The sequence below is a fragment of the Camelus ferus genome, chromosome 4 (assembly GCF_009834535.1).
Source record: "Camelus ferus isolate YT-003-E chromosome 4, BCGSAC_Cfer_1.0, whole genome shotgun sequence".
NCBI classification, from domain to species: Eukaryota; Metazoa; Chordata; class Mammalia; order Artiodactyla; family Camelidae; genus Camelus; species Camelus ferus.
Genome location: NC_045699.1, coordinates 39,142,286 through 39,156,128, shown reverse-complemented (window position 1 = coordinate 39,156,128; position 13,843 = coordinate 39,142,286). Strand labels below are relative to the sequence as shown.

Below are 13,843 nucleotides of genomic sequence, written 5' to 3'. Positions count from 1 at the left end.
GCAAATCCCGTATCACAATTCAAAGTTTTTGGAGACAATAATCATTCACAAACAATCAGCAAGCCAATTAAACATCAGTATTAGGAATCTAGTATATCAGGTATCTTGGGACCTCGATTAGGCAATATTTGTCTGGTTTCAGATGTTGTAGCTACTATAAAAGAGTCTACAATTCAAGACTTTTTATTAATACCCGATGGCCTTTTGCCCCAATCAAAATAAAGAGCAAAGTTTTATTACGTCAAGGTTTCAAAATGAAGCAAAACTTTCTCTGAAACCAAAGCTGGATTTACTTGTTTGCTTCTAGAAATGACTGTGAAAAATCTTCCAGTTACTAAAAAAACAAAAACAAAAACAAACAAAAAACAATGGATTGTTCCATCATTCAAATTTATATCACCGTAGATGGGATGAATTTAGGATGTTTTGAATTTTCTGACGCTTTATGATGATTCCTGATATCAGTTTTAGCAAAAATAAATGCTATCTGTCTTTTTCATGGGTTCTGGTGTCTGAAAATAACTTACAGTACACAGAGGATGAAATGTTTGGAGGTATTAAGCAAAATACACAAGACATTTAAAGGAGGTAAGTCCCTGCTTCTGTACAAAGGAAGCCCACATCAGTGGACGTTAGAGCACGAAGGACAGATACTGAGTAATTTTACTTATAAGGAAACAGAGGGCCCAGACAGGTTGGCCAAAGGCATGAAACAAACTACTTGGAGAACTAAGGCCGGAACCCAGGCCATCTGACACCCCATCCAATGTGCTTTCCTCTACTCTTCACCATCTCTGACATTAGGAGAACTAAAATGGCACCAGTATTGCTAACTGCACAGGTAAATTCTGGAGAAGTTTCTTTCAAGGGAGAAAAAAATGAAAAAGGTAGAGAAATACGGTGCATTTAAGTTAAGGCTATTTGTATTTAATCAAATGCACTTCCAGGCGTGGGGAGCAAGAACACCCCATAAAACCCCCTTTGCATATGTTGGGAAAGACTTCTTTTCTAGGAGATGGGAAGCCCTAGTTCTGTTCTTTATGTGACTTGGGCTAACTCACTTTAGCTTTCAGGTGTCAGTGTCCAGCCCATCAAACGAGGAGGCTGAACTGAAGTTCCTTTTTAGGTCTAAAATTTTATTCTGTGAAGAGACACACATTTATCTTGGAGGCAGGGAGAGGGTAGCCATTTAAATGTTTTGTTAAACTGAGAACTCAATGAATTTGCGGTTCCTTCTGTCTCTGTCTTTCTCTCAACCTTAGGGAAAAATCATCTAATTTAGGAGACATCGGTTCAGTATTTCATCATAAAAATTGATTTGTGAAGTTCTTAGCTGAGATTTTGAAACAAAAAAGGTCACAGGGTGGAACATTGAGAGGAAAAGTAGTTGATAAAAGTATAGGTGATACCAGGTGGGCCTCAGTGAAGGAAGGTCTTCATAGGTCAGAAATACGGGTGGCTGTGCGAGCTGGTAGCAGTTTCTGATGTGCCAGGGAAGTGACTTGGAAGTTCTTTCTTTGCAAAGATAAAAAGAGAATCTTTTCAGGTTTGAGTGACAAAAGGAAAATTAATTTAAGCAAGATTCAGTGTCATGAAATAAGTGAGACTGAGCAAATGAGAAACGCTGGAGAGAATGTATGGCAATTTCTACCTAAATAACTTCATGAGAAACTGAAGCAGGAGGAATGGGAGAGGCCAGAGGGGAGATGGGTACAGAGACAAATACAGACAGAGTCCTACTGTGCAGGGAATGCAAGCCTTCCTGAGCCAAAGACCGTCAGTGAGAGAGAGACAGAGACAGCAGATTTCAAGAGGACATTATGTTCTTTCTCCAAACCTCAGCCTTAAGGAAAAAGCCATGTCCAATCTGAGTGTGCCCAGGACAATGCCCCTCCGGGCCACTTCTCTGTCCACCAGGTACTGAGGAACCAACAGCAGCGCAGGCAGCAGGTGGGCTAGGATGGCAAGCCCTTTGCGCCGATGTGCAGAGTGGACAACGGGCCAGGCCCATCTCAGAACTCCCTGCCAGCTCAGGGCTCGGGGAGATGTGCGAGGCTTGCAGAATTCACTCCCTTAAAGACCACGAACGTAGAATACAGAAGAGAAAAATTGGAGGAGATGTGTCCTCCCGGTTCTAGCCCAGGATTTTCTGTAGGGCCTGCTCCATAAATACGAGGCAAAGCTTCCCACTCCAGCCCAGAACTTTCCTCCTGAAGGCTCAATATGAATCCTGCAAAGGCACGTGGACTTCACTGTGATTTTGAGCTGCTTCTATTTTCAAGGCTATGAAGGGAAACTTGTAAGCTGACAGAAAATCTTCAATTAGCAGAGAATTTTTTTTTTCTCCAATAACAACATGAAAGACAGTTTAGGAAAACTCACAGGACCAAAATTTGGGAATTAAAAGGAATCACAAAGGAACAGAGAGGGACAGAGATAAAAGTGACTGATGTTCTAGTGGGTGTGTCCTGGGTGGAAACAGCTGTCAACAGAGAAGAGGTCAGAAGGCCAGTTAGAGGGCCTTGGTGTGAGTGGGATCTACATGGAGGTTCTGCTGAGTCCAGACAGGAATCGGAGAATTGCATGTGCAGATAATGGTGCATCACTGAGGGCTCTGAAGTCACAAAATAAGTATTTCAGGGAGAATGTGAAAGCATCAGGAAACACAAATGTGGAGCAGAGGATGGCATACTGGGAGATAGTTATGGCATTTGTGACCAAATTTAGGGACGAAAAGCCGCTGGAAGGGTATGTTTGGAGAGTAGAGGACAGAGGGGTCATCGATCTATTTCCAGGCAGGAAATATCATGGTGGTAAAGGGGACCTAGAGGCCCTGGGACAGAAACTGACCTCAGTGTCCAGCGGGCATGGTTTTCGATGAAAGTACAGAGTCTCAGCCCCAGGACTTGCTATGGACCCCAGGCTCATCTCAGGATCTCTCTGTGTCCTGGAATCGCAGTGCTTTCTTAAGAAAGGGAACTGACTGATTCCTAAGGACTACTGGGACTCTGATCATCACTGTCCTTTAAAAAGGGAGAGGCAGAGTGAGAAAAAAGACTAGCAGAATAACTTGAGAAGAGCTCTAAGGACACTTTTCTCCATAAAGGAAACAAAGAGTGTTGCCTGGCTGTGTGGATGAATCGTCAGGAAGAGCAGTTGTCATCAGTAGCAGATGGTGGGGTTTCTGCTACTTCATCACCTACTTTTTGTCATCGGAACATCAGAGGCACACAAAGGTGGACAGTGTTATCTCATACTTCCTGTGCTCTGAGAGCGCATCTTTTACAGATGGGAGCAATACCTAAAGCTTATTGTATCCATTAGCTGTTTTTTTTTTTTTTTAGTGGTTTTCCCCCTTTTTCATAACCCTAACATGCATTCCGTTGTTTCCCAGGAGGGAAGGTGTTCCAGCCACAGCAAACACTCACGTAGTTCTGCATCAGGTCTGGATGGGTCCTCTCAATGCCATCGTCCAGGATGGTGACCACGATGTTCTTTCCCGTGTAGCCTCTCTTCCAGGCTCCTTCAATATTCATGTCTGATTGGCAGGGATGTGTGTTGTCACTGCAGTGCTAGAGGAACAAGAAAGAGATTTGGATGTTTCAGGTTATAAAAGAGTGAAGAGACGGGAGAACCATCTACTTGCTACTAAGACCATGCATTAAAGTAACAGGAATGTGATGGATTGTCTGTCAGAATAGAAGCACAGATCTCTAGCATGACAGCAGGGGACGGGAGGAAGGATAGATGTGGGCAAGGCAAGTGAGACAGAAATCCCTTCTGCCAGCTCTGCCTTGTTCTCATGCCATAGATCCTTTGGAGAAACATAATAAGGGATACTTCAACAGCAGAACCACGGAGGCACTGTTTTATTGTTAGCGTGTATTAATGACACATAAAAAGGCATGGTCATGTTTCGTTTACAAACCCAAACCAGGTAACTGCAGAACATATACATCATCATTTCTTAACCAGGCACCCAGAAAAGGCCAGCTACAAATGAGAAAAACCCAGGCAGCTTCTGGACGGTGTCACCCAGAGGTGTGCTGCCGCTGTGAGAAATGTGAGAAAAAATAACAGCTTCTCCAAACTTTCTTCAGTAAATTAATGACTGTGGTACCACAGTTTGCAGAAGGGAAGCAGATTCATTCAGTGCCACGTTGAGAAGGGAATGAAGAAAACGGAAAAGTCCAGAGGGACGACAGACATAAATGTGTGTGAGGGAAGGGCAGGCTGGAGCAACAGCAAATCCTAGCTCATCCTGTGTCGTCATTTCATTCCACGATGGCTACAATATACAAACGCATTGAGAAATGAATCAAACCAGCAGTTCTTCCCAATATAATTTACTAGCATTTGTCCAGCCCAGACAATTATTCCTTCAAAGTCCGTCTCTTTGAAATATCCCCAAGTGATGCTGTTTTCCAGGTTCTTAAAGCTCAGTGGAGGAACAATGGAAGAGGGACATGCTGGAGCTACTGCCATGGCAACCGAGCCACCCCAGGTCCACACCATTCATCTTCCTGCTGGGTAACAGTTCAGCACTTCAGGAGGGGAAGAGAACGTGAGCTTAGTGTGCTCTAAGCATAATGGCGACCCCACTGCCACCGATTCATCTAAGGCACACCTTACTGAGCACTTACTACACGCTGGGGTATGGCCGTGGACGAGGAAGATGAGGTCCCTGTCCTCAGGACCTCTCTAAAGCAGAGACACAGATACTAAACAAAACAAAGACCATTCTGAGGACTCCTTATGTTTAAAAGGAATCAAAGGGGGTGATATGGCAGTCAATGCTAAGGTGTCTGAGCGCCCACCCCTTTAGCTGGGATGGTCAGAAAAAGACCCCAGTTCCTGAGAAAGTGAAATGTGAGCTGTGATCTAGCTGAAGAGAAAGAGCTGGGCTCCCTAAGAGCCTAGAGACACATGTCTTGGCAGAAGACACGGGAAATGCAATGACCATAAGGTAAGAAACAGCTTAACCCATGGAAGGAAGTGAAGGATGGTAGGGTATTGCTGAAGCTCAGCAAGAGAATGGCCTGGAAGGTAGCAAATTCCAAGGGGCAGCAAGGTCATCATCCTGGGCTTTGTAGACTTGACTCTTAGTCTAGGTACCACCTACAAGGAGACTCACCTCTTTCCAAACTTTATCCCTCAAAATCAGACACTAACTAGCGGCGGATACCTCTAACACCTCCCGACATGAATTTGTTAATTTATTCTCCAAAGGAGACTGCCTTTTGTTGAATATTATAGACACACTTGAGTAGTTTTCAGGATTCATTATAGAGAATGGCATATCCATTTTTCCATCACAGATAATATTAATTTCACTGAGAATAGGGGCTGCTATATTTTATGAACATTGGCAACTTTCCCTCACTTTCTTGATTTCTTTCTGGTACGTGAGGCCCCACACGTGCACCCTCTATTACTACTCTGATCCAAATTCCATTCTCTCCCCCACCACTCCCCAGTTTTCAGAGCACAGCTCCAGGCCCTACTTCCTCCCACAAAGCCTTCTCTCATTCTTCAGTCTACTTGGCTTCTCTCGTCCCCTTCCTGGGGGAATGGAGACAGACAGACAGACATACACACATACGCATACATTCTGTCCTACACAATCCAAATCCTTCTCACTGAATTCTGCTGAACTGTGGTTGACTGTTGAATCTAGTGTGTAAACTCTGTCTCCCGTGATTGGAAGCCCCTAGAAGACTATGATTAAACCAGATCTAACCTAGGATTTCAGTCAATATTGGCTGATTGATTACACGCTAGAAATCAGGGCCTATTTTCAACTTCATATTCGAGTTTACAGTTGCCACTATGCTTGCTGCTCCGACCTGGTCAGAGGTATCTGGCCAGCGTGTGCTTGCTTAGCAGAGACGAGCATGAAAGAAACAGCGCAGGTTTCCAAAATGCCCAGGTTTTTCGGAAGTCTTGTTCTGGCCAAGAGTTTGGGCCTCTCCTCATCAAATATTTTAATGTAACACAAAGCAACCCTGACGGGTTTCCATTTCATTTTTTTCTCTTTCAAAACCTGCTCTGGCCACCTGTGGTATCGTTTGTACCATGAAGTAATGTTAATGTGGCCAAGAGGTGGGCCGGAGGAAGGAAATGCACAGGAAATGGGTAACCCACAAATGGGATAACCGTCCTGGAGCGGAGGGATGCTGCCTGAAATTGTAATTACGAAAATTGAAGAAAACCAGCCATCTGTGGAAAACATGTGTGCTCAAAGTGGCGCAATTAGCTTGCCTGCTTCCACCCCTGCTTCTGTTGAATCTGACTTTACCATTACATATTTTTCCTTTTTCCTTGTCATCCACCAACATGGTATTGGTGGAAGGGGAAGAAGGAGAAGTATCCAACTGATACTTTTATCTGGATAATCTAATATACAGGGTAACCAAAATGTCAGGGGAAGAAGATAATCAGAGTCAGGAGTGTTTCTGGCAAATGAGTAATAAAATGGTCAGAGGACCCTTAAATCAGAACCCTAAATCCCTGAATGTCACCTTGAGATCTTTAACACACATTTCAAGTGGTCCAGGCTTCCAAACATGTCTCTAACGTAGTTGTTTCATATGCCCAAGGTATCCAAGGAGCAAAGACTACAGAAAATATTGATGCCAACACCACCTAAAGGTGAAAATTAACTATTTCCTTAACGGCCTGATCGAAAAGGTCCATAAACGGGACTCTATTTACTTGACAGGAGTCTATGTTACTGCATCACTGGAAGGCAAAAGGAACACGTATTAGCCATGATGTCCTCATACTCAGTCTACCATGTTGAGAAGATCTGGGCCAGGGCAGGAACTAAGACTAGCTTCTGGATTTGTGTCACCACATATGCAGGCCATAGACTGGTACTGACAAAAGGGGCCAGTCAGAAACTTCTAGCATATTTGAAGCTGATGAAAACCACATATGTGCACAGTGTATGTAAGATCAATATTTATAGTAAATGTATGCACCTTCAGTTCTGAATAATGTACTTCAGTGATGGTCTATGCACAGACAGCAAGGTATTCAGAAAGGACACAAATCAGAAAGTCTCTGCAGAAACAATGGTTACTACTTAGGTCTCTCATTTCTTCATCCACAAAAGCTTTCATTCTTTTTAGGAATGAAATTTTAGACACATTGTTCTCTGAGTTCTAGAAATGGCCTTTTCCACACCAGGGTTATGAGCTGTTTTGCTTATAAACCACTCTGGGTGTGTCCACTTCTCTTGTGTCTTCACAAACATATCACAGTGTTTGCTCAATGAAAGAACAGTTTATACCCCAAATAAACACCTTTCCTATGCTCTCACCATGATTTTCTTCAGACCAGGGGGTTGGGTGGGGAGGAACCCTCAGTGTCATAATTTTACACTTCTCCGGGTTCTGAGGGTCTCCAATGAACTGCCGATTTATATGCTGCCAATCGTCTGCTAACATTGAAAACATCTGTTGTCTATCATCATTGACACAGTGGCTCATAAGACTGCATCTCTGACTATACAACATTAATAAGACAGCAGAGTTAAACACGCAGAAAATCTACTTTATGGACAAATTCAGAAACATATCTAGTTACCTTAGTAACATGTAAATAATGCTTGAAATTCTTCGTAAAATTTGGAGTCTAAGAGTTCTAAGAAATGGGGAAAAAACAGAACTCATACTCCCCTAAGGGGAAATCTGACATTACTAGATCCTCACCAGGGCCAAGCATTGTACTAATCACTTTATACAGACTATCCTCTTTTACAAAAAAGTATTGGAGAGAGATACTTCCATCATGTTTTAACAGATAAAGAAGAGGAGATTCAATCAGCCTAGATAACCTTCCAGAGTTCCAACAGGTGGCCAGTAGCAGAATGAGGATTCAAAAACCAGTCAGTCTGACATCAGACTGCAGGTCTATGGAAACTCTTCTGTTAAAAGTTGAAACAAAAAGGGCGTAGAGGAGGGCAAAATAGAGGCAAACTCAGATAAGAAGTAGATCAGGAGTGGATGTTGGACAAGCACCAGTAAAAAAATTCAAATAGCAGAAATTTCACTGGTCTTAGCACTGTGACCAATGCATTCAAGTAACAAGGTGGAATATAGTTGGCTAAGACTTTAGAAGCTTTCTAACTTTTCCTTATTTCTCTTATTGCAACATATTTTTTTAAGCAGATCACCAGTTACTACTTGAATAGTTTCAATGACAGGGAGCTCACTTCTTTACTAAATAGCCTATGATATGCTGGTAAATCAGCCCTTTGAAAAGAAAATCTCTTATTTCTAGCATTTGACAATTTCCCTGGTGTAAATACTCACAACACGGCCAGTTTTAAACTACCACACTTGCAAAATTCCTGAGTGTTTAACAGTAAGCTTTGATGAGCTGTTAGAAGTAACCCAGTATGGAAACCGCTCACTCCATCATTAGTCTTGCTCCATTTCTTTTGAAGTCATTACATCCCATAGGTCTGACATCTGCCTTCTCAGTATAGCTGACCACTGAACAACGTAGGGATTAAGGGCGCTGACCCTCCACACAATTGAAAATCCATGCATAACTTAGTTGGCCCTACATATACACTGTTCCTCCCTCTCCACCACTTTCCATCACAGATTCAACCGACTGCCAATCATGTGGTACTAGTATTTACTACTGAAAAAAGTCCACGTATAAGATAAATCTACGTTGCTCAAGGGTTAAGTGTACTTGGGAACCACTGGGAGGTACCCAGGATTAGATCTTCCCTTTGCAGTTTCAAACAATAGTTTCACTTCCTCTTGCATTTATTTGGAGAAGAACTTTCTTTTTTTTTAAATTGAAGATCAGTTGATTTACAATGTTGTGTTAGTTGCTGGTGTACAGCAAAGTGATTTAATTATGTATATACATATACATATTCTATTTCAGATTCTTTTCCATTATAGGTTATTACAAGACACTGAATATAGTTCCCTGTGCTATACAGAAGGTCCTTGTTGGTTATCTATTTTATATATAGTACTGTGTATCTGTTAATCCCAAGCTCCTAATTTATCCCACCTGCCCCATTCCCCTTTGGTAATCGTAAGTATGTTTTCTATGTCTGTGAGTCTGTTTCTGTTTTGTAAACAAGTTCATTTATATCACATTTTTTAGATTTTACATTTAAGTGATATCATATAATCTTTGTTTTTCTCTGACTTATTTTATTTAGTATGATAATCTCAAGATCCATCCATGTTGCTGCAAATAGCATTATTTCATTCTTTTTTATGGCTCAGTAATATACAACATATATACACACATATATCACATGAGAAGACCTTTCTAAAACATTTCTTACTCGAGGCTACCTAAAATAATTGGACTTTGGACTTTTATGAGCCCAGAAGCTGATTGGCTCTCCTTGAAATATATGAAGTAAAGATTTTGTGGCCTCAAAACTGAGGATGCCGTCACAGACTTTTGCAAATCTAAATTAAGCTAGGGAAGTTCTAAGACATTTACTGCTTTATTTATGTACCAATTTGACAGCCTTCAAAACCTTTGTTATCACACACATGCAAAAAAAAAAAAAAAAAAAAGATACCCCTGCCCAAAATAGATCCAATGTCCATTTACTCAAGAATGACTATTCAATTTGTGGATTTTCCAGAAATTCCAAGGAAACCCAATATGTTTTGACAACACAAAACTCAGCATAGCAGCTAAGGACACTAGCTAGGAGAATCAGGTAGAGGAAAGGTTAAATTCCACCTCTGCTACTTCCCAGTTGTATGACTTTGTCCAGTTACCCAAATTCTTAAAAGTGGATTTGTAGTTTGAATGCAGACACTTGCTATGAAGATTAAAGAAATTAAATTATATAACAAATGGGTATCTCCACATTCAGAGGAGGCATCAGTGTCCCTAATAGTTCATAGAAGAAGATCTTGGTTTAAAAAAAAGAGAGAGAGAGAGAGAGAGAGATTACTACAAAATATTGAGATGAGGGTTCTCTTCACTGTCTGGAGAGGTAGGTCAGGCCAACTTGAAAGGGCAACTGACCCTCTGTAAGGATAGCTGGGATGATCCGAATATTTTACATTTGTGGCTGGGGGCCTCAGCTGGTGGCTGGAGATTGAGGATGGGGTATAGGAGGAGAGAACATGCCTAGTTATTTTCTAGTACATTGGTCAAACGACCTGTGAGTCATCATGTTTTACTCCCCATATTTATACCAATATTCCGACTGCTAGAACCATGGATCACATCTACCATAATGTAACTGACAGAGGATCATTTCTCCTTCACAAAATTGTAAGGATTCCCCACTCAATACCAAAGAAACATCATAAAATAGCAAATATTAGAAGAAAGGCTGTTGTACAAAATATGCCTATATAGACAATAATGAAAATAAATCTCGTTCCTAAAATTCTACTCATAATTGATAATCAAAAAAATGAGTCAGTAGAGTCAACAGATCTTTGACAGAGGAGCAAAGGCAATGAGGTGAATGAAAGAGACTCTTCAATAAATGGTGCTGGAACAGCTAGACATCCACATGCAAAAGAATTAATCTAGACATAGACTTTGTATCTTCCACAAGAATCAACTCAAAATAGCTCATAGACTGAAACATAAAATGAAATACTAAAAAATTCCTAGAATATAACATAGTAGAAAACCTAGATGATCTTGAGTATGGTGATGACTTTTTAGATACAACACCAAAGACATAATCCATGGGAGAAATAATTGAAAAGCTAGGCTTCATTAAAATTTAAAACTTCTGTTCCATAAAAGGCAATGTCAAGAGAATGAGAGGACAAGCCACAGACTGGGAGAAAATATCTGCAAAAGATAAAAAGGACTGTTATCCAAACTATACAAAGTACTCAAACTCAACAATAAGACAACAACCCAATTAAAAAATGAGCTAAAGACCTTAACAGATACCTCACTGAAGAAGATGATATACAACAGGTAAATAAACATATGAAAAGATGTTCCAAATCATATATTAGCAAAGAAATGCAGATTAAAACAATGAGGTACCATTATACACCTATTAGAATGGCCAAAATCCAAAACACTGACACTACCAAATGTTGGCAAGAATGTGGAGTGACATAAACTCTCATTCATTGCTGGTGGTACAAAAAAAAATGATAGTCACTTTAGAAGATAGTTTGGCAGTTTCTTGCAAAACTAAACTAAACATACTCTTAACCATACAGGCCCACAACTGTGCTCTTTGGCATTTACCCAAAGGAGTTGAAAACTTATGTCTACCCAAAAACCTGCATAGGGATGTCTACAGCAGCTTTATTCATAATTGCCAAAATTTGGAAGTAATCAAGATGTCCTTCAGTAGGTAAATTGATAAATAAATTGTGGTACAAGAGACAATGGAATATTATTCAGCACTAGAAAGAAATCAGCTAACAAGCCATGAAAAGACACGGAGGAAACTTAAATGCATACTACTAACTGAAAAGAAGCCAACGTGAAAAAACTGAAAACTGTTTGATTCCAATTATATGACATTCTGGCAAAGGCAAAACTATGGAGACAGGAAAAACATCAGTGGTTGCCAGGGCCTGAGGATCGGAGGATGAATAGGCAGAGCACAGAGGATTTTTAGGGCTCTGGAAATGCTCTGTATTAGATTATAATGATGAATACATGTCATTATACGTTTGCCCAAACCCAGAATGTACAACACCAAGAGTGAATCCTAATGTAAACTGTGGATTTAGGGTGCATGATGGCTCAACGTAGGTTCAACTACTGTGATAAGCTACCACCCTGGAGGGGGATGTTAGTACTGAGTGATGCTGTGCGTGTGTTGGAGTAGGTGGTATAAGGGGAAATCTCTGTGCCTTGCTCTCAATCTTGCTATGAAGTTAAAACAGCTCTTTTAAAAGAAATAAAAAAGAACTGAGGTAAAGCAAGCAAAGGGTAACTGGATGATCTATGGATTTAGTTCAGTGGACAACATTTCTCTCACTTGTAAATTTTGTGATCCTCTTTGAATCCTTCCAACACTAACACATCTCGACTTAAAACTTTCAGTCCTAAAACCATTTAACAAAGCAAGACTAATAAGCCAACAACAACAACAACAATTTTGTTTTCTTTAAGGAATCTCTCTATATGTCTGGTCTTAGTGTTTGGAGAACTGGTTTTATCTCCATTACCCGGCCACGTTGCTACAGGGTAATCAGAGTCTCTGAAATTTACTGGATATTTCTGAAACTAAGGCCAAGCTCACCATTACCTGCATGGTCCACTGCACCTGCCAGGGTTCTCACCATTCTCAAATAACTTAGATTCAAAAACCGACTCTAGTTGTGGAAGTCTGGGCCTGAAACCACATCTTCTTCTCTCTTGTTTTCCTCCATTTTCATAGTGCCTTGCAATTCAGGCCATTGGCTTTGATCCACTCCTTTTAATCTTCTAACCTGGTTTACGCTTCCAATCTCCTCTTGGCATTAAACTTTTTTTTTTTTTTTTTAAATTCAGCACTTCCTGTTTGCTGGTAACTATTTTGGCCAGAGCAATGTCACTATGCTCAAGTCCTTGAAGTCCAGTCTGTGCGACAAATAAGACTTTTAAAAAAAAAACAAAAAAACACAAGTTAAGTATTGTAATGGAGGTTTCTCAGGGCACTGTGGGAACCTGGAACAGAGTCAGGGAGAAGCACGGGAAGCTGAGAGCATTCTCCTCGGGAAAATGACAGTTAAGTGCCCAAGTATGAGGTGACTAGCCAGAGGGCAAGCAGGGGATGATGAGGATGTGTTAATTTTTGATAAGGGTACATGAGTAATCAAAGAGAGACTGGAGGGTTCAAAGAACTGAAATTCAGTACAGCTGGAGGATACAGATGCGTGAGGTGGGGGGGAGATGAGGAAAATGGAAAGAGATGAGACTGGAGAGGTAAGCAGGGCCAGACTGCAAAGATTCCTATAAGCCATGTTCTCCTTTTATTTGAACTTTATCATAATTTGATATAAAATTATTTGGGATAGGGATTGACATGGTCTGGATGCCTAAGATGCATCTCAAACTTAATTCCAAAGGAAAATACTTGATCTCCAGCCCCTCTGACTCCTACAAAGCCACTCAAGCCCGGGGTTTCCGGTCTCCCCAGCACCCATGTGCAACATCTATAGCTCCTCTCCTTCTCTAAAAACATCCATCAGCAAATCATTCTTTAAAACAGGTCTTGAACCTGACCTCTTCCCACCATCTTCATGGCTGTAAAGCCACTGTCATCTCTTATTCCTCTACAGTCTATTCTCCTTACAGTAGAAAAGTGATCATTGTCAACTAGGTCAGATTTATTCTCAATAAATATCCTAATAATCCCCAAGCTCCAATGACATTTCCTCACACTTTCAATAATGTCCCAAGTTCATTCCATGGCATATAAAGTGCTTCATGACCTGATTTGAAGCCATCTCCCTGACCCTTGGGTGCACTTACTCACTGTCGTCCTTACTCACTCTGTTCCACTGCCCTATCCCCTTCCATCCCACCCCAACTCTTGTCTCAAGAACTTGACACCTGCTATTCTCTCACACTGGAATGTTCTTCCTCGGATAGTCATGTGGCTCCCTCTCTTATGCTCCAACATCACCTCCTACGAGAGGCTTTTCCTAATTACACTTACCTGAGATAGCATTCTAAGTCCTTCTCTACCCTTGACTCAGATTTCCTTTTCTTCACGGCATTCATAACTACAATATTATGTATCAGTTTGTCTCTTTATCATGTGCCTCCCACACTGGATTGTAAACTCCATGAGGGCAGCCACTTTGCCTTATTTCCTTCTGTATCCACAGTGTCCAAGATACACTAGAAGTTCAACAAT

General features: G+C 41.1%; 1 protein-coding gene across 5 annotated transcripts in view; it reads right to left on the bottom strand.

Annotated features, from left to right (window-relative positions):
- The window catches only part of PCSK5 (proprotein convertase subtilisin/kexin type 5), a 413,713-nt gene that overhangs the window by 291,159 nt on the left and 108,711 nt on the right, over positions 1-13,843 (bottom strand). For all 5 annotated transcript variants that reach the window (XM_032477865.1, XM_014562872.2, XM_032477866.1 and 2 more), the window contains exon 4: positions 3,429-3,572. In XM_032477865.1, coding sequence (XP_032333756.1) covers positions 3,429-3,572 — 144 coding nt within the window. The remainder of the gene's footprint in view (positions 1-3,428; positions 3,573-13,843) is intronic.